The following is a 19,193-nucleotide window of genomic DNA, read 5'->3' as shown; positions in this document are numbered from 1 at the left end:
GATCAACAATGCAGAACAGCTGCACTAAAAATAGGCTGAACTAGATGGACATAAGGTCTTCCTTCAGCCTTCAAAACTATGTTACTATGTAGAAGACCACCAACATAACATGCGAGGACAAAAACACGTTCACAGAACACAATTTCCAATTAGGCAATAAAGATGTAATATCTCAATACAGATCAAGCATTGGCTGAAAAACATCCTCCCTAAGCATGTGAGTAAAGGACTGAAGAGTCCATGGGTGTTCCTTTCAAGATCCCTGCATTTCATCCTTTAGCAAAATTATGTTTTGCATCTATTTGCCTTTACTTCAATTTACACTCTCAGGCTTCGCCTCTACATCACATTACTTCTATTCCACAAAACTTTATATATAGCTACTGGCTCCCCTCCAGGTCAGCTATGCTCATTATAACACCCATGGCACTTCCGCTCTTTACTCACGCTTAGGGAATGTTTTTCAGCCAATGCTTGATCCGTATTGAGATATTACATCTTTATGTCCTAATTGGAAATTGTATCCTGTGAACGTGTTTTTGTCCTTGCATGTTATGTTGGTGGTCTTCTACATATAATCTCAGCACGTGCTTTCTCATTTGCCTGACTTGTTTATTATATTAAGTGGAGCTCCACAATTAATGTCCCATATTGCTCATTTTTTGGGGGATGTTGTTCAATTGTCATGTTTAAAAACAAGTTTTTAAGTGGTTTTAATGATTGTTATGTCTAGGGTGTCTAATAAAAGGTTACTATTCACATTTATTATTGTGTCAGGTGTGCACACCATCAGTTGTTTGGTCTTTCTTCTTTGTATTTACAATTACATTTTTGCTACTGGCTTATCCAAAATGTAGAAGGCAAAATAAGAAAAATGTCCTAAAACTATATTTGATAATACAATTACCGATGTAGAACTATCAGAGAGTTCATTTGTACATTTTTTCTTCATGTCCGTTTCCTGGCGAACAGGACTTATGCCACCGACGCACTTATCACCAGGAATCTTACGGTACCTGTCACAAAAAATGCAGGAATCTTTATTACAACATGTAGATTAAAGTAACAATATTCTAAATGTGTCATTTGTTTAATAACTGCACTTTTAATTTTGTTTATGGGCAGATATTTTGCAGGTTATCCCACGCCTACCAGTCCACTCCATGCCTTTACATGTAAACAGGGCGTCAGTTTCTTGACTTCATGTGAACTACAGAATGTCACTCTAACCTTTCGAATGCCTCCAGGCATCTCTCATACACCACCTCTCTAGCAGCTGTGCTCTTCCTGTTGCCCTGTATGCACATGCAACTGAAGATCTAATTTTTGCTTTGTAAAGTGATATAGCAGGGTTGTCCAAATAATAACTAGCACCTTTGTTTAGTGGTCTATAATGCAAATGTTGTGTGCAGAATCTCTAATGTATTTCTATGAGATATGGCTCCACACTTCTACCCCTGCCTTCTGCTTGCAGGAGCTGACAAGGAAAATAAACCATATCACAAGCAGAGGAGTCAGGCTGAAGCTGCAGCCCATAAGATTCCCAGTAGAGCCTCAGTGAGAGTATATTAATGCTCTCAGTGGAACTGTACGAGAAAGAAAATTCTAGAGTACTGGTTCAAAGCACCACATTGCAAGCCACTTTGAAGTTGTTGTCTATTTGAGGAGACTGACAAACTGTAGAGTGCCCCAGGAAAGAATACTTAATCCAGGATGTTTGTCATGGAGAACTTGCAGACATACAAATACATTTTTCTTTGCTTGAAAACTGCCTTCAATAGTGGCATGCAACTGAGTTAATTTGGTGATGAGGTTACCAGTATCTCTCAATATTAAAAACTTGTTTGCCATTTTTGTTTAAACTGAAGGTCTATTTCTACTTCTCATAGAATGGTAGAGTTGGAAGGGACCTCCTGGGCCATCTGGTCCAACCCCCTGCTCAAAGCAGGATTCTCTAACTCATCCTAGACAGATGTCTGCCCAGCCTCTGTTTGAAGACTTCTATTTGAGGAGAACTCACCACCTCTCGTAGCAGCCTGTTCCACTCATTGATCACCCTATCAAAATTTTTTTTAAATTATCTAATCTGTGTCTTCTCCATTCAGTTTCATCCCATTGCATTTAGTCTTTCCTTGTGCAATTGAGAATAAAGATGATCCTTCTACAATGTGACAGCCCTTGAGATATTTGTAGACAGCTATTAAGTCTCCTCTCAGTCTTCTCTTTTTCAAGATAAACATTCCCAAATCCTGCAACCGTTCCTCATAGGACATGGTTTGCAGACCGGTCACCATTCTGGTCGCTGTTCTCTGAACTTGCTCCAGTTTGTTGATGTCTTTTTTTTCTCTTCCGGTAAGTCTGTGTTAAAGGGATTGTCCAGTAAAAACAAATTCTTTCCTATCCAAAGCATTGATGGTAACTTGATGTTTCATAGGGGTTCGACCATTGGGACCTGCACAGATTGGCAGAATGGGGAATTTTATCCCTACTATAATGGAGCAGTAACGTGAATGCTTGACCTGAGCTTCATTTCATTCCCATGGGGCTGCCAAGCACTGTGCTCAGCTTTTTTGTGCAGTCCCACAGAGAATAAATGGAACAGAAATTGGGCATTCGATAAAAGTTACCCATCAAAGATAAAGATTGCCAGTTTATTTAAATCGGCGTGAGTCCCAGTGGCCGGACAGCCAATGATTGTTAAAATAGGTGATAACATGTTTCCACTGGACAACCCCACTAAGCAAGTTAATTGTGGTACCAATTCTCCATGATCCTACTAACGCAAAGTGCGTCCCGCAGGCCACATCTGACCCTTAATATCAACCAATACCTTACATATATTGATATGTTTTTTGTGCAGTTGGACCCAAATGGTTCTGCAAACTTGTGGCCTCAGTTCACACGGGATGCATTCTAGTTGGCACTGGGCAGCCCCCCTATATGGTGTTACTAAGAGGTTGTTAGCCAGAAGCCCTGCATTCCCTGTGTGAACACTGCCACATGCGGATTATTTCTTCTGCACTGGTGTACCACACGACCAATCCCTGATTGTAGGCTGGCTGTTTCATTTGGTATTTATGCACCTGTGCAGCTGCCATTTACTTGGGTCCGCTGCACCCTGTATTAGTGCAGATGCATTTAGGCCTGTCTGGTTTGGCCTGTTTCACACTTCCGTTTTTGTGTCCGCCAAACGGATCCGTTTCCGTTTTTTTGACGGAAACTGATGCAAACGGATCCGTTTTTTTAAAAACGGATCCGTTTTTTTGACGGATCCGCGGTAACCGTAATGGAGGTCTATGGGACAAAAAAAACGGATCCTGCAAAAAATGGCGGATCCGTTTTTTTACGGAAAACAACGGATTTTGACGGATTTGAAAAAACGGAAGTGTGAAACAGGCCTTTGTATCTGAATTTTTTGGAGGATTTTTTCCTCTTTTTGAGGTTTTCATGTTAGAGTAGGACTGGCAAGTGTAAGGAACCACATCTGACCCTTTGGCTGTCTCAGTCCGGCCCGCGGTCCAAGACAGCCGAGGGGCTGGAAAACTGTGGTCTACGGGCCGCACCGTGCCCACCTGTTCGCTGTCTCCATAGGCGCCGCTGACTGCCTTCGGCCACTTACTCCACCAATCAGCTTACGTGATGTCATTTCAGTGCGTCAGCTGTGTGCTGCGGTGCAGAGAGTCAGCGCACTGAAGACAGGAAGAGCGCCAGGGAACAGGACCGAGGTGAGTGTGTGGTGTTCATTTTTTTTCATGTGTATGGGATGTTAGGGTGGGCATGGGGATGCTATGGTGGTGTTGAGCTTTACAAGGGGAGGCTATAGGGGTGTTGAGCTTTACAAGGGGAAGCTTTAGGGGTGTCGTGCTGCTCAAGGAGAGGCTATAGAGGCCTTGTGCGGCACACTGGGAGGCTGTGTAGGGCTCATGCAGTGTATATAGGGAGGCTGTGTTGGGCTCATGCAGTGTATATAGGGAGGCTGTGTGGGGCTCATGCAGTGTATATAGGGAGGCTGTGTGGGGCTCATGCAGTGTATATAGGGAGGCTGTGTGGGGCTCATGCAGTGTATATAGGGAGGCTGTGTGGGGCTCATGCAGTGTATATAGGGAGGCTGTGTGGAGCTCATGCAGTGTATATAGGGAGGCTGTGCGGGGCTCATGCAGTGTATATAGGGAGGCTGCATGGGGATCATGCAGTGTATATAGGGAGGCTGTGACGGGTTCATGCAGTGTATATAGGGAGGCTGTGCGGGGTTCATGCAGTGTATATAGGGAGGCTATGTAGGGCTCATGCAGTGTATATAGGGAGGCTATGTAGGGCTCATGCAGTGTATATAGGGAGGCTATGTAGGGCTCATGCAGTGTATATAGGGAGGCTATGTAGGGCTCATGCAGTGTATATAGGGAGGCTGTGTGGGGCTCATGCAGTGTATATAGGGAGGCTGTGTGGGGCTCATGCAGTGTATATAGGGAGGCTGTGTGGGGCTCATGCAGTGTATATAGGGAGGCTGTGTGGGGCTCATGCAGTGTATATAGGGAGGCTGTGCGGGGCTCATGCAGTGTATATAGGGAGGCTGTGCGGGGCTCATGCAGTGTATATAGGGAGGCTGCATGGGGATCATGCAGTGTATATAGGGAGGCTGTGACGGGTTCATGCAGTGTATATAGGGAGGCTGTGCGGGGTTCATGCAGTGTATATAGGGAGGCTATGTAGGGCTCATGCAGTGTATATAGGGAGGCTATGTAGGGCTCATGCAGTGTATATAGGGAGGCTATGTAGGGCTCATGCAGTGTATATAGGGAGGCTGTGCGGGGCTCATGCAGTGTATATAGGGAGGCTGTGCGGGGCTCATGCAGTGTATATAGGGAGGCTGTGTGGGGGCTCTTACAGTATATAAGGGGGCTCATATGATATACAGAAGAGACTGAACTTGGGTTCAAACGATATTTACAAAGAGGTCTGCATACTTAATTCTGCTCAATATTAAGTGATACAATTAATACAATATTTATCAATAATATAATAATAATATATTGATATTAATATTGAATAGAATTAATTTTGGCCTATTGGTTCGGCCCTCCACAACAGCCATGGTGTCTCATGTGGACCCTCAGGAAAATTAATTGCCCACCCTATACTAACCCATTTGTTGTCAGCTTCTCTTCTTCTCCATTTATACACAGATCAAGCTCATGGCCCTGGAGTTCAGGCTGTTCTACACATGTCGACTGATCTTCTTTACGAAAATATCCAAAGTCACTACATAGAGGAAGAGAAAATTTCCAAACTCAATCAAGCAAAGATACAAAATGTCAGCATATGCGAGTAGTATGCACATTGTTGAATTTACCACATGTAGTCATCCAAAGTGCAATTACAGTTCACAGATTCCCGGCTTACTAGATAATCCCGACCATTCTGGCACATGGACAATTTTTTAAGGCGCTGATAATGTTCCTTATAGCCCAATACACAACCATCAGATGGTGCCCCAACGTCTGTAGAGTGTGCCAACCAAGTGGTATAATCATTGTCTTCACCTAATAAATTGTACAATTTAAAATTATTAGAAGAAAAAACACTAGAAAAGTATTGCTGACTTTTTAAATACCAGGTGTATGGGTTCATGATGTATTGTCTCATGAAGAGTGACCCCTTTATGCATTTTTATTGAGACAGCTACAGGTGCTCAGTAGGGTTAAGGTTAGATGATATACTCTAGTCCTTGCACAACATTTACCTTGCTCTTCCATAAGAAATCAGCAAGGTCTTGAAATTAAGTTGGGAGTCATTTTTGAAGGATGAAGAAGTGCTCAATGACCCTTCATTTCACGGTGGGGACCATGCACCTCTACTGTACTTCTTAATCTTGCAATATTTTATAATTAAAGGGAATCCATCAGCAGGATTTTGCTACGTAATCTGACAATAGCATACGGTAGGGGCTGAGACCCAGATTTCAGGGATGTGTCACTTATTGGGCAATGTGCTGTTTCCATTCAATGAATATTTTATCACCAGGAGATTATCACTGCCTACGCTATAGCAAGTGAGTCCTGGTCCAACCAATCCTCCTCTCCTCTGATAAGCTGTTTAATGTCAATAGGCATTTTTTCCTCTTCTTCCAAGAGCCATAACTTTATTTTTACATAGACGGATTTTTTTTTTTTTTTTTTTTTTTTTAAGCCCTGAGCTGACATTTGTATTGATACCATTTTGGGATAGGTACAATGTCTTGATTGCCTCTTATTGCATTTTATTGCAGGGGTCAAAAAAATAAATTTTTTGAGTTTAGATTTTTATTCTCATTATGTCATTTAACAATCGGGTCAATTTGTCACTTTTATATTTTGAAAGATAGAATGCAACAATACCAAATATGCACATTTTTTCATGTTTAATGGGGAATAAGTGGGGTGATTTGCATTATTTTTTCACCTTTTTTTACTTTATACTGTATCTGTTAGTCCCTTTTAAAGTACTTGAACCTACGATTGTCTGATCTCTTGGGCCATATATATAACATTACTGTGATGTTATTGTAACAAAAACCACCGTCTCACATGAACACCAGCCAGAAGCTGGTGTTCACAGGTGAATTTGTCATAACAGGCAAGATCTTTAGCAGACCCCTGGCCGTCATGGCAACCCATCGACGTCCAGCAATCAGGCCACAGGGGTGCATGGGATGACGCACCCTCCTGCTGGTGTTCTGTAAATGTAGCTGTTAAGAGATAGGCAACAGCATTTAACAGATTAACAGTCAAGTGGGAAGATTTACTGTTCGAGGCAGATGATTATCACAGCCATCATCTGCAGGGAAAGATGCGGGCTCATTTGCTGAGACCGCATTAAAGTTAGGGAGCCAGCATATGACGAAACTGTAGACCCTATGTTGGGAAGGGGTTAATGGAAGAAAATACATTTTTACACTTACAACTTTTCTTCAACAGAGCAGCAAAGTCTATAGTATAGGACATCCAAATGCGATGAAATAAACCAGGCTGATATCCCCAGACAGTCACATTCAGGGAGCGAGCGCCTGGCTCAGAAGCCAAACCAGTGAACATCAGAGGATCATTGGAGAAATTATAGGACAACCAACACTGGCCTTCATCTGTTGAAAATCTAAATTGAATGAAAACATATTTGGAAAATGTTAAACTGGCATATTCCACACAGGAGAATATAATGGGTTACCCAAGTCCCTGCAAAGAAAAAAAAAAAAAAAAGTGGCCCAGCTGCCAGGTCCACTCTTTAGAATTAATATTCAACATGTTTTATTAGTGTACAATTAAAATGTAATGACCTTGTGCAACAATGCTGTTTATACGTTTTAATCGGACACTTATAAAGTATTTTGGATATTCTAAAGTGTTCGATTAAAACGTAATAACAACATTGTTGCACAGGGTCATTACATTGTAATTGTACACTAATAAAGCATATTGGCTGTTAATTCTAAAGAATGGACCTGGAAGCCGGGCCACTTTTTCCTATGTTGTACAGGATATGAACAAGTACAGGATTTTTGTTCAACTATTTATGGAGGTTTCACAAGTTGGCCATCTTTTCAGAGCATCACCAACTAGCAGTCCTACATAAAACATTGAAATGAAAATTAATAAATAAAAAAAAAATGAAGTGGATTGGTGAATAATCCTATATCTTGTACCTTAGATGTTACATTTCTGTGCCCTGTCAAGAAAAGGGATCTATTGGGCACATGGTAGTTTTGAGCAACTTGCTTGGAAATACCAGGCGGTGCTTTGTGTCACTACTCTGATGAGATCCCTCCTCACCTGCTAGTCCCTCACAGTAACCTCATATACTGCTCAGGAAAACTGCCAGTGTGGTATTGAGAATCAATCTCCGCTTCTACGGATATCCAATAAACCCTTTTTCACTCACTTGATTGTGTTGACCGGCTCATCGCTTTGCTGTATCGCCACAATAAGGCCTCCAGAATCTAAGATTGCGTAATGGTGAGGACCATCCAACACCTGGGCCCATGAGTAGCCACCATCATCGGAGAGGTATACACTGGGACTAGCAATGGACACAGCATCTCCCACACTGCCTGTGACACGGTAATACACATCAATCAAAACACAGAACAAATTACACTATTTGGGCATTATGGTAACTTTACTTACCGTGAGCAATAACGATGCCTATAGCATTTGACTCAGACATTGGTGGTAGTGGGACGGCAAGATTTTGCGACATGCTGTACTGGGCATGTATATGCAAACTACACTGTTGCATAGAGAAAAGCAAAGAGAAAAAAATGCATTAAATACACATAAAACTGCACCAAGAGCAAGTCAAAATGAGCGGAAATATTCTTTTCAAAGACAATGAAAATTCCTATAAATATATTAGATCTTCACTTAACCACTCTCGCTGGCAACCTAGATTTTTACATTGTTGCAGCGTATGCCTTCTTCTCTACATCACATCAAACTATAGATCTCTGTTCCAATTAAAAGCCAAGGTTTACACTGTCAGTCCGATCCTCCTGAAGTGACAGGGTTGCTGAAGGAAGCAGATCTTTATCATAAAATACAGCATTTTGAAGGTTAATGCTGCATTTTGCATTTGGACCCATATGCAGTACTGTATGCTATCAATAGTCAACTGGATGATCTGTGTCCACCCAGCAATTTTCTGTGAGCAGATAGCTACAAATAGTGATATGACAGCAAGCATTAGATCAATATTATCATTGTGCAATGGTATAGCAAAGTGCAGTGGACTGTTCTTTCCTATACAGAGCCACATACGGTGTAAATTAATTGTTATTTTTATTTATTAAAAAAAAACAAAACATTTAGTTCCTATGATGGATAGATGTCCAAATTCCATTCGGACTACGGCTACTGTCGGGCATATCCCAGAGTGTATACACTCAATAGTGGCCATAAACACAGTGCCTAAGCCACCACTATTTGTTTGCTAAGCCACACCATCTGTTTTTTCCATCTATGAATAAAAAAAAAATCCTACACAAAGGTGCTTTGTACCAATTGAAAAGATCCCACGTACCACCTAAAAGCTGCAGGACTTCTAGAGAAAAATAAAATGTTGAATTTTATTCTCAGGTATTATACTGATTGTATACCTGCTTGCCCTCTTATTTGGAATCAGTATAAAATCGAAGAACACAGATTTTGTGATGTAAATTTGTCTGGTCCATTTAATTATGTAAAATAAATGATACCAATTATATCTCAGTACTATATTAAAGTGAAACTTTAACCAAATTTTTCATGTTGAACTGGACACTCAATTTAATAGTGGCTGCAGAGAGGAATAAAACTGTTGTTTTTTTATTTTACCTCTCTTTGTTAGACATATTAGCAATTAATGTATTTTGCCCTTAATGATTAAAATTGTCATTAAAAGTCCAAGTGGATGTTACCAGATTTTTATTTTTTTTTTTCATTAGGGGCGTGTACTTCCTCCCTCTGTATGCATGATCTTGTCCAATCATACGGAGGCAGCAACATTCAGGGGAAAGAGGAACACTCCCCCGTCTTAGTATAGAGCAGGTTTCTCAGTGTGTGATACGTATGTCAGACAGCCTAATGTCGTCATGATTAAAGTACAGCACATATCACAAATTTGACAATATTACGTCTGTTGTGCTCAATTTGTACTCCCTAATCAGAGCAAGGTGATATTATACATCTCACACAGGAAAAGCCCAGAACAGGCAGGTTTCTCCTGCGCAAGACAAGTAATGACATACAACCTTATCTCACTGCAGAGCAAGTACAAGTGGAGTACAGTAATGAGAAAAGTTATAAAAAACAAAAAGAAATAAAAAAAAACAAAAAAAAAACACACACTTTGGGGCCACAGAAAAGACTTTCACTACATTTTTCAAAGTGAACTGGACACAGGATGCAATAATGGCTATAGAGTAGAATAAAATGTATGTATCTCCATTGCAGAGATATTAGCAATTAAAGTATTTGGCCACAAAAAGTTAATTTTCATTAACTCCAAGTTTATACAGCTCTGGCAAAAATTAAGAGACCACTGCACAGTATTAAAGAAATCAGCTTCTCTACATGTCTGACAGTCATTCCATTCCAGTTGAATTCCAACCAGAGTACACCTCATTCTACTTAATGTGCGTCTGATTAGGTGATCACCTGAACCAAATCTTATTTAACGAAGGAAAGTATAAAAAACCCTGCTGTGGTGTTCACAATCCTCTTGCAACAGGACAAGCTGGATGGCAAAAAAAGTGCTAGTAAAATCCCAACAAAGCTACAGAGCGTTGGAGGGCGAAAAACGGCTCTCCACTGACAAGGATGACCGTCATCTTATTCAAATATCACTCAACAACCGCAGGATGACCAACAAAAGGAATGGCAAATGGCAGCTGGTGTGAAGTGCACGGCAAGAACAGTTTGTAACAGGCTCCTAGAGGCAGGGCTCAAGTCATGTAAAGCTAGAAAAAAGCCTTTCATCAATGAGAAGCAACAGAGGAGCCAGGCTGAAGTTTGCCAAAGACCATAAGGATTGAACCATAGAGGACTGGAGTAAGGTAATCTTCTCTGATGAGTCTAATTTTCAGCTTTGCCCAACACCTGGTCATCTAATAGTTAGACGGAGACCTGGAGAATCGTACAAGCCACAGTGTCTTGCACCCACTGTGAAATTTTGTGGAGGATTGGTGATGATCTGTGGATGCTTCAGCAAGGCTGGAATTGGGCAGGATAATCTTTGCGCAGGACGTATAAATCAAAACGCATACAAAGTTATCCTGGAAAAACAGTAGATTCCTTCTGCTCAGGCAATGTTCCCCAACTCTGAGGACTGTTTTTTCCAGCAGGACAATGCGTCATGCCACACAGCTAGGTCAATCAATGTGTGGATGAAGGAGCACCACATCAAATCCCTCTCACGGCCAGCCCATTCTCCAGACCTGAACCCCATTGACAACCTCTGGAATGTAATCAAGAGGAAGATGGATAGTCACAAGCCATCAAAGAACTGCTTAAATTCTTGCACCAGGAGTGGCATAAGGTCACCCAAAAGCAGTGTGAAAGACTGGTGGAAAAAGCATGCCAAGACGCATGAAAGCTGTGATTAAAAATCATGGTTACTCTACAAAATATTGATTTCTGAACTCTTCCCGAGTTAAAACATTAGTATTGTTGTTTCGACATGATTATGAACTTGTTTTCTTAGCATTATTTGAGGTCTGCAAGCACGGCATTTTTTTTTGTTAATTTGACCATTTCTCATTTTCTGAAAATAAATACAAAATGTATTGTTTGGAAATTCGAAGACATGTTGTCAGTAGTTTATAGAAGAGCAATTTAGATTTTACTCAAAGTATACCTATAAAGCGAAAAATCATACAAATTGAAAATTTTGCAGTGGTCTCTTAATTTTTGCCAGAGCTGTATATATAATGAAATTCAAAAGGAAAAAAAAAAAAAAAAAAATACACAAAAAGGAAATGTATAGTATGGCCATATCCATAAATATTTAATCTATGAAAATATGAAATGAATCCCTACAATAAACACTGTAAAGAGGGGGGTGAAATAAAAAAACACTAGTATTGTCGGGGAGGCGGGGTTGAGGGTGGCTCTATTTGGCACCTCCCCTCCAGACAAAAGGAAAAAAAAAAAAAAAAGCAGTATGTAAATTTGAACAGAACGTAAAAGGAAAAAAATATTCTATCAAGTATAAATTTTAAAAACTATTTCAAAACTTTTTTTTTTAAACAAATTCTTGAGAATTAGTTACTTACCCTTGCCTTATCTTTGGCTGTTGAGTCACATTCAGTATTTTCAGGTTTATTGATGCGGCTCCATTCACCTCCTTGATCAAAAGTGATTACCGAATAGATAGAGTTGTCTGGAAAAATTAAAGGGAAAAAAATTAGGAAACCGGTTATATACATATAGTATAAGAAAACCCTGCCAGGAACACACGCAAATGTAATAAGCCTCTGCGAACCTTCAGATAACACACTGGTAATGAACACTCCGCGCAGGGATGTTACATTAGTGAAGTCTGTGTCCCCTCCGGTCTTGGTGTACAGATGTCTCTCCAGAGATTTGGAGTAAACAATACCTCTGTCATCAGAAGTGTAAATGGTTCCGCATCCTGTGTCTACAGGAGAAAGAAAAAAATATATAACCATTCAAAGAAAATCTGTAGACAGTTACCTGCTGCTCACATATCGGCAGCATAAAACACAGACAGGTTCCCTTATTACTGATACAGCGATTCAGAAGAAACCAGCTTGTAAACAGAATCAAATATGGACACCAAATAAGTCACCAAAGCCAAGCCACCCAGAGACTTCTCCCCAAGCCCAGCTTATTTTTCAACTGTACTTCGGCCATATCGCATACAGACAAGGCCTCGAAAAAGTCTCTGCGCGAAACACCCAAAGGCCAGCTGGCTTGTTACTCCGCTCTTCATTTGTGCTCCAGACCCATTTAAATAAAGAAATTTAAAGGGCAGTCGATTAGTTCTGCCCAAACCATGGACAGCCTGTATCAGTCTGGCTGCCTGACTGCAAACAGATACAGGAAAGATGAAAATCTTTGTACCGTGTTAGCCAGATTCTTCAGATGTACTAGTCTAGCCTGATGGAGACCCGAGTAGTCTTGAAAGCTTGCAATCTGTTACCATCTTTTCAGTTAGTCATTAAAAAGGTATCAACCACTGAGGGCTCTCAATTCTAAATGTGAATACGATGGAGCGCATCAGAAAATAAACATATTATAAAAAGCTGGCAGGGAAGTATCGGGAGAGACCCGACTAGTCCGATGACGCCCCTCGCTGGCTTCTCCCTATAGTGCTCCACTTGACTGACCAGTCTCTCCCTGTGTACACAAGCAGCAGGGAGAAACTAGTCTCGTCACTGGTTAGGCTTTTTAAAAACCGCCGCAGCTTCTGTGCAACTGTGCAGCCAGGCTGTAATTCATGCTGCTCAAGGATTGGGCAGCATGGATTGACTGAAAGGTTCCCTTTAAATGGCATGTCAAGTGCCTCACATTAATCTATGCTCATGTGTAACATTTTATCTACATACGGTACATACACTATCGCTGTAGATGACTGGACTATATGATGGCCTGGGCCATGGGACACACCTATAATCATGAGCATAAGAGGAAAAAGTTTTTTTCCTACCATATACCTAACGTCACATCAGGTTGCATAGTAAAATATCATTGAATTCCTTGTCAATCAGAAAAAAAACGTGAAGCAGATTTGGAAGGCATTTTGTGCCATGTTTTTGGCCCATACTGCCAGCTACAGTATGAGAGTCATGATACCTCATCATTCTCCAAGCCATAGTGCTTGTCCAGATGCCATAGTTGCATGTATTCAAATTGTATGGCACATCAGGGTAGTGTTACATATTTTAACCATAAAAAATGACTGCACATGGAGTCTTATCCTTCTACATAATTTAACTTTGCCAAGGCTTTATACCTTACCCCCTTCATCATCTACATGGATAAACACCAGGTCATCGCTGGCTGCCAATACAGAGTAAAACTGCTCATGAGTTACAGCCGGGAGCTGAGCCACATTCCACGTGTCCCCTTGGTTCTGAGATACATGGATCCTTCTCTTCAATCTGTCCTGCAATAGCACAAATCATAGATTCAGCTGAACTCGTAAGACTACATACACTTAGGGTGAAGGCATTACAACTCATTTCTCAGCTACACAGATTGCATGTCAGCACGCAAGTAGCTTCAGGAGTCTACTTTGGACATGGCACAGCCAATTATTTCAGCAAATATTTATAGGGGCTTTCTGCTTATGAGGCCAATTTTTTCTTCTTAAATTATTGTTAGCCAAAAATGCATTTATGCAAATCAGCTTCATTAAAAATGTTGCACAGTTTGCCTTTTATAGCCTCTGTGTTGCTGGATGCAGAATGAGTTCACGGCTATTGGACCTCAGATAAGAAGAGTTTGAAGCTCTGAGCTAATTCTGTCCTTTTCTGAGCACCTGGCAGCAGATTTGTTACCATATGCCACATCAAAGTTGAATGTGCAGGAAAGCAAAGAGCCTGTAAAAGCAAAGTGGTGCAAAATTTTTAATAAAAAAAACTGCAAAAATTATTTTTAGACCCAAATGCGTAAATATAATTAATATAAGTGGAAAAAAAAAAGAAGGGGACTTTAATAACAAGCCTTTTAAGTTCTAATTCACTATATCAAAATTCCAACTGGACAGACGCTTACATACACTAATATGCCCCTCCCTTTAAATGGCTTGTTACATTCTAGAAATAAAATGTAACTTCTTCAAAAGCTTTTGCTCTTGAATTGGGAGGTGTATATGTGGCTTCACTTTAAGGTGTGCCTTCTTGCCCCCCCCCCCTTTGCTTTGAAAAGTCAAAAGAAAACAATGTTACCAAGGTTTTGACCCTCCAATTTTGAGTGTCCCTGATAGATTTTTTCATGCTGATTTCAGAAATGACTTCAGATTTTTCCTATCACGTAAGGTTTTTGAGAAGTTATACGAAACATTAGAACATTCTGTTTTAGTTCTAAAAACTCATATGAACTTTTTCTGAAACAGTATATTCTGAATTTTCCATTGAAATAACAAAATCGCTGATCTACATACATATGCACGCACTTATTATGCAAATTCCACGCAGGGTATCATTCAGCTGACTGTGTACGGAGCATACCACATCTCCTGGGCAGGGGAGAAATCAAAAGACAATACTGACATACTTAGGGCATGACTGAATGGATCACGACCTTCAATGCCGTTCACTGTCCCAATGATATGGAGAGAGCAGAAAGATTATGTAACAGATTGCTACTTCTACCTTACAAATATAATGGGATATTCAGCAAAGAACAAGAAATCAACAGAATATCAATCTTCCTTCAGCCATAAGACCAATGCCACACGATGAAAGTCTTCGTATTCTAAAGCCGCCCAAAGTATGGACAATGGAGGACGACGAAGATGAACTAAGAATGTCAGTGGAAAATGAAACTGCTGCAGACCCAGACTTTGAGCCTTCTACATCTAATCCACATCTGTTCAGTCAAGCTGATCTGAGTGACTTGGTCAGAGATTTGAAATTGTCAAAGAAGCAGGCAGAATTATTGGGATCAAGGATACAAGAACGGAATTTCTTATTACCAGGAACAAGAGTTTCTGTTTTTTCGCAGTCGTCAAGAGGACCTTATTTAATTCTTCAACCTTTTGCAACGACGTCTAGGGGTTGTGTGGTGCTCTTGGATGCAAACATGACCCGAAGGAATGGCGACTGTTCATTGACTCGTCAGTTTTAAGTTTGAAGGCTGTTTTACTACACAACGGAAATATCTATCGTTCTATAACTATTGGACATGCCGTACACATGAAACGGATGAGAATATGGAGTTACTGTTGACCTACATTAATTATAGAAATTATAACTGGAACATATGTGTGTTGTGAGTTCATTTTTCCCTTCACTATTGAGGTCTGATGAACTCCCCTCCTCTGGTGAAGGAAGGTAGTGAGGCTGATTATCAGACATCTGGGCAGCTAGATGATGACTGGGAGGCTGGAATTGAGGACTGGATATAAGGCTGCCGACGCCCTTCTTCCTGGCTGGTGATTTTCCTGCTGGATTCTTGGAGACCAATCATATTCCTGCATCTCAAAGCTAAGTTTTTCTGCTCTGCTTTGTACTCTTCAGTTTTGTTTTGCCTTGTTTTTTGGGAGTCCTGCCATCCCCGGCCGGGGGTGAGCTGAATTCCATTTTTGTCTGACCTTTTGCTCTGTCTTCAGAATATACCTGAGTGCTGATATAGTCTTTTGAAGCCTAGCGACTTCAGGGCCTGTTTTTCCTATCAGTCGGTTGGCTCATTTTTATAGGGTTTTTGCGGATGGCAGACAGCAGCTTTCCTATCCTGTCCTATGTAGTTAGCTTGGGCCCCATCATTTGCTCAACCTATCTTTATCTGTGTTAGTGTTTTCATCTTGCGTCACCGTCATTATATGTTGGGGGCTGCCTATTGCTTTGGGGTCTGCTCTGGGGCAGTTTACTTTTTCCCCTTTCTGTCTTTAGGCTATATAGTTCTCCGGCTGTGATCGAGGGGTCTAGGGCACCGTAGGAACCCCCCACGGCTACTGCTAGTTGTTGTGGATAGGTTCAGGGGTCTGCAATCCAATAGCTGCCAAGCTCTCTGGTTTTTCTGGACTAAGCTGGTATTTTGTTTTTTCCTCCTTCGGTAACTCATCATAACATATGTGGTGATCTAAAAGTTGTTGCAGTTCTTCTTGGACTGCAGCTTGGATATACCAAGTACTGTTTTATTTGTGAGTGGGATAGTCATGCACGAGAAATGCATCATTTCAAAAAGGACTGGCCACTCCGCAAAAACCTGGTTGCTGGACAGAAAAATGTTAAACATAATCCTCTCGTTGATCCAGCAAAGATATTTCTCCCTTCTTTGCATATTAAACATGTTGCATTTTGGTGCGCTCGGAGCACCGTCAAAAGGGCGCAGCGCACGCAAAATTCTACTAGCGCATGGTCTGCGCACCCTATGCTAAGGATAGGGTGTGCAGATCACATGCAGCCGTGTGCGATACAAGGCGGAGATGACAGGAGGGGAGGGCAGGGGGCGGGGCTTAGCGGCGGCGTGCGCTGCTGGCAAAAAAACGCTAGTCTGAAACTAGCCTAAGTGATGCAAAGATTAAAGATGGTATTTTTATTGGCCCACAGATAAGAGATAATGAATGACAGTATCTTTGATGGTCTTTTGCAAGGTGCTGAACAAATGGCATGGAGAGCCTTTAAAGATGAGACCTTCAACTTCCTTGGCAACAGCAGGGCACCGAACTTTGAACAACTTGTGGACAACATGCTCACAGCATATCATTTGATGAAATGCAATATGTCACTAAAAATGCATTTTCTACATTCTCACTTGGACTTTATTCCAGCCAATCTTTGTGCCGTTAGCGATGAACATGGTGAAAGATTTCACTAAGACAGTGCGCTGATGGAGAAAAGGTACCAGGGAAAGTGGAGTATGTCAATGCTGGCTGACTATTGCTGGAATCTTATTCGAGAAGCATCTAAGGCCTCTTTCACACATCAGGTTTTCGCCGTCAGGCGCGATCCGGCGCTTTTGACAGAAACCGGATCCGGCGAAATGCAATGCCGGATCCGGTTTCCCCCCCATTGACTTGCATTTGCGCCGGATGGCCATGCGTTTCATCCGGTTTTCGCCGGATCCGGCAATGTGTCGCGATCCGGCGTCTGGAAAAAACGGCTACTGTAACGTTTTTTGTCTCCGGCGAAAAAGCCGGACACGCCGGATCTGGCCCGTCCGGCTTTTTCACACAATGAAAGCCTATGAGCGCCGCAATGCGCCGGATCCGGTTTTTTGGTCTGAGCATGCTCAGTAGCTCTGCCCACAGGAGATATATAAAAGCAAGACAATGGGACCCTCAGCCACACCCAACATGCCACCCAAGCCAAGAACCAGGAGCAGGGGAAGGCAGCAGACATCTGCAGCAGCACCATCAGCACCACCACAAATGGAGCAGCAAATGGAACATGCTGAGGAGGGGAGTCCAGCAGCAGATGAGAGACGGTAATTATCAAATCCCCCATTCCTCCAAACTAGGGCCATGGAATATCAAGATATTCATTGGCCCTTTGTTTCTCTTTATTCAACAGCCGCCAAAGAGATGCAGCAGCAGAAATGGCATCACTGGCAGCAGCAACAGCAGCAGCAATACCCACAGCCATGGAGTCTGGCCATCAACAGGACAGCACATCTTCTTCTGGGAGCCCTCCCTCGCATCGTCAGCGTTTGACGGTAAGTTTTTATTTCCAAAATCCATCATCTCTGTAATATATGTCTATTCATTGCCTTTTATTTCAAAACAGGAATCACAAGATGAAGAGGAGCTCCCAGAAGAAGAAGGAAGGGGTGGACAGACACCTGGAGTGGGCTCACAATTGGTAAGTTTTTTGCATCAAACGCAGAAACACAACATCACACTACACACAACACATAGAAAACAATGTTCTGCAGACCACACACAGCAAACAAATGCCTACATCCAAAGACATAACATTTTTTGTTTTCTTCTCTAGTCTTCCCAATCTGGTGCTCGGCCAAGAGGTCCTCGCAGTGCCTCCCAGGGTCGTCGGCGACAGCAACGCGGCGGTCACCAGCGTGTAAGTATAAATATTTTTGCTTTGTTTTTTTGCACTTTTTATTTCATTTCTTTTGTGGAGGCTAATTATGTTATTTTTGTCTTTTTCTTTAACAGCCTTCACAGCGTGCTCCCGACTCTGACGGTGAGGATGGAGGGATTGATGTGGACCGCCTCATCGATCTCGTCAAAGAAAGGGAGCCGCTCTGGAATATGGCTGACCGCCGCCACGCTGACCTGATGGTTACCCGACGACTCTGGGAGGAAATCTGTTTGCTCCTTGTGGGCCGCTGGGAGGACCTCGATGTTCGGGCACAGATTAAAGAGCGTAAGTATATACAGTACCGGTTGCTTGATGTAAACCAGTGTTTCCCGAACTCCAGTCCTCGTGGTCCCCACGGATCATGTGTTCAGGATTTCTATTTACTATTGAAATCCTGAAAACATGACCCCTGGGGACCATGAGGACTGGAGTTTGTGAAACACTGATGTTGTATACTAACCACTCCTTTCTCGTTTCAGGGAACAGAATTGTGAATCGGTGGCGGTCTGTGAGGGATCGTTTCAAGAAGGAGTTCAATAAAGAGATGCGGGCCCCGAGTGGATCTGGAGGACGCAGGAGCAAGTACAAGTACGCACAAGCCCTGTCGTTCCTCCGGGAAACAATGCTCACCAGAAGGTAAATATTACACACCACATGTGAAAGAAATGTTAGATGTAACTTTTTTTTTTCAGCCAGGGCCATACCATGTCACTATTTTAATTGTTTTTTTTTCTCTTTATTCCACAGCACGGTGAGCAGCACTCGGGAGCCTGCACGATTGGACCCTTCTGAGGCAATCCCTGAGGAGACCGGCACCGAGGGACACTTCGACCGCCCCGGTACATCTGCACCTTCCCAGCCTTCCCACACATTCGACCCATCTGTCCCATCCACCAGCACAGGAGCATCGTGGCCGCCTACATTACATGAAGCTGCTGGTGAGGAGATCGCTTTCCCT

The 19,193-nt window shown here is 42.1% G+C and overlaps 1 protein-coding gene across 1 annotated transcript in view; it reads right to left on the bottom strand.

Moving 5' to 3' along the window:
* Positions 1–19,193, bottom strand: part of SORT1 (sortilin 1) — a 71,386-nt gene that overhangs the window by 16,080 nt on the left and 36,113 nt on the right. The window contains exons 9-17 of the mRNA XM_073542467.1: positions 13,488–13,635; positions 11,989–12,144; positions 11,780–11,886; positions 8,157–8,259; positions 7,912–8,080; positions 6,938–7,128; positions 5,351–5,540; positions 5,143–5,259; positions 908–1,016 (exon numbers count right to left, since the gene is read on the bottom strand). Of these exons, the coding sequence (XP_073398568.1) occupies positions 908–1,016; positions 5,143–5,259; positions 5,351–5,540; positions 6,938–7,128; positions 7,912–8,080; positions 8,157–8,259; positions 11,780–11,886; positions 11,989–12,144; positions 13,488–13,635 (1,290 nt within the window). The remainder of the gene's footprint in view (positions 1–907; positions 1,017–5,142; positions 5,260–5,350; positions 5,541–6,937; positions 7,129–7,911; positions 8,081–8,156; positions 8,260–11,779; positions 11,887–11,988; positions 12,145–13,487; positions 13,636–19,193) is intronic.

The sequence above is a fragment of the Dendrobates tinctorius genome, unplaced genomic scaffold, assembly GCF_039654945.1.
Source record: "Dendrobates tinctorius isolate UK_male_01 unplaced genomic scaffold, ASM3965494v1 ptg000127l, whole genome shotgun sequence".
Classification (NCBI taxonomy): domain Eukaryota; kingdom Metazoa; phylum Chordata; class Amphibia; order Anura; family Dendrobatidae; genus Dendrobates; species Dendrobates tinctorius.
The sequence above is the reverse complement of the archived record's forward strand: the minus strand, read 5'-3'. Positions and strand labels throughout refer to the sequence as shown.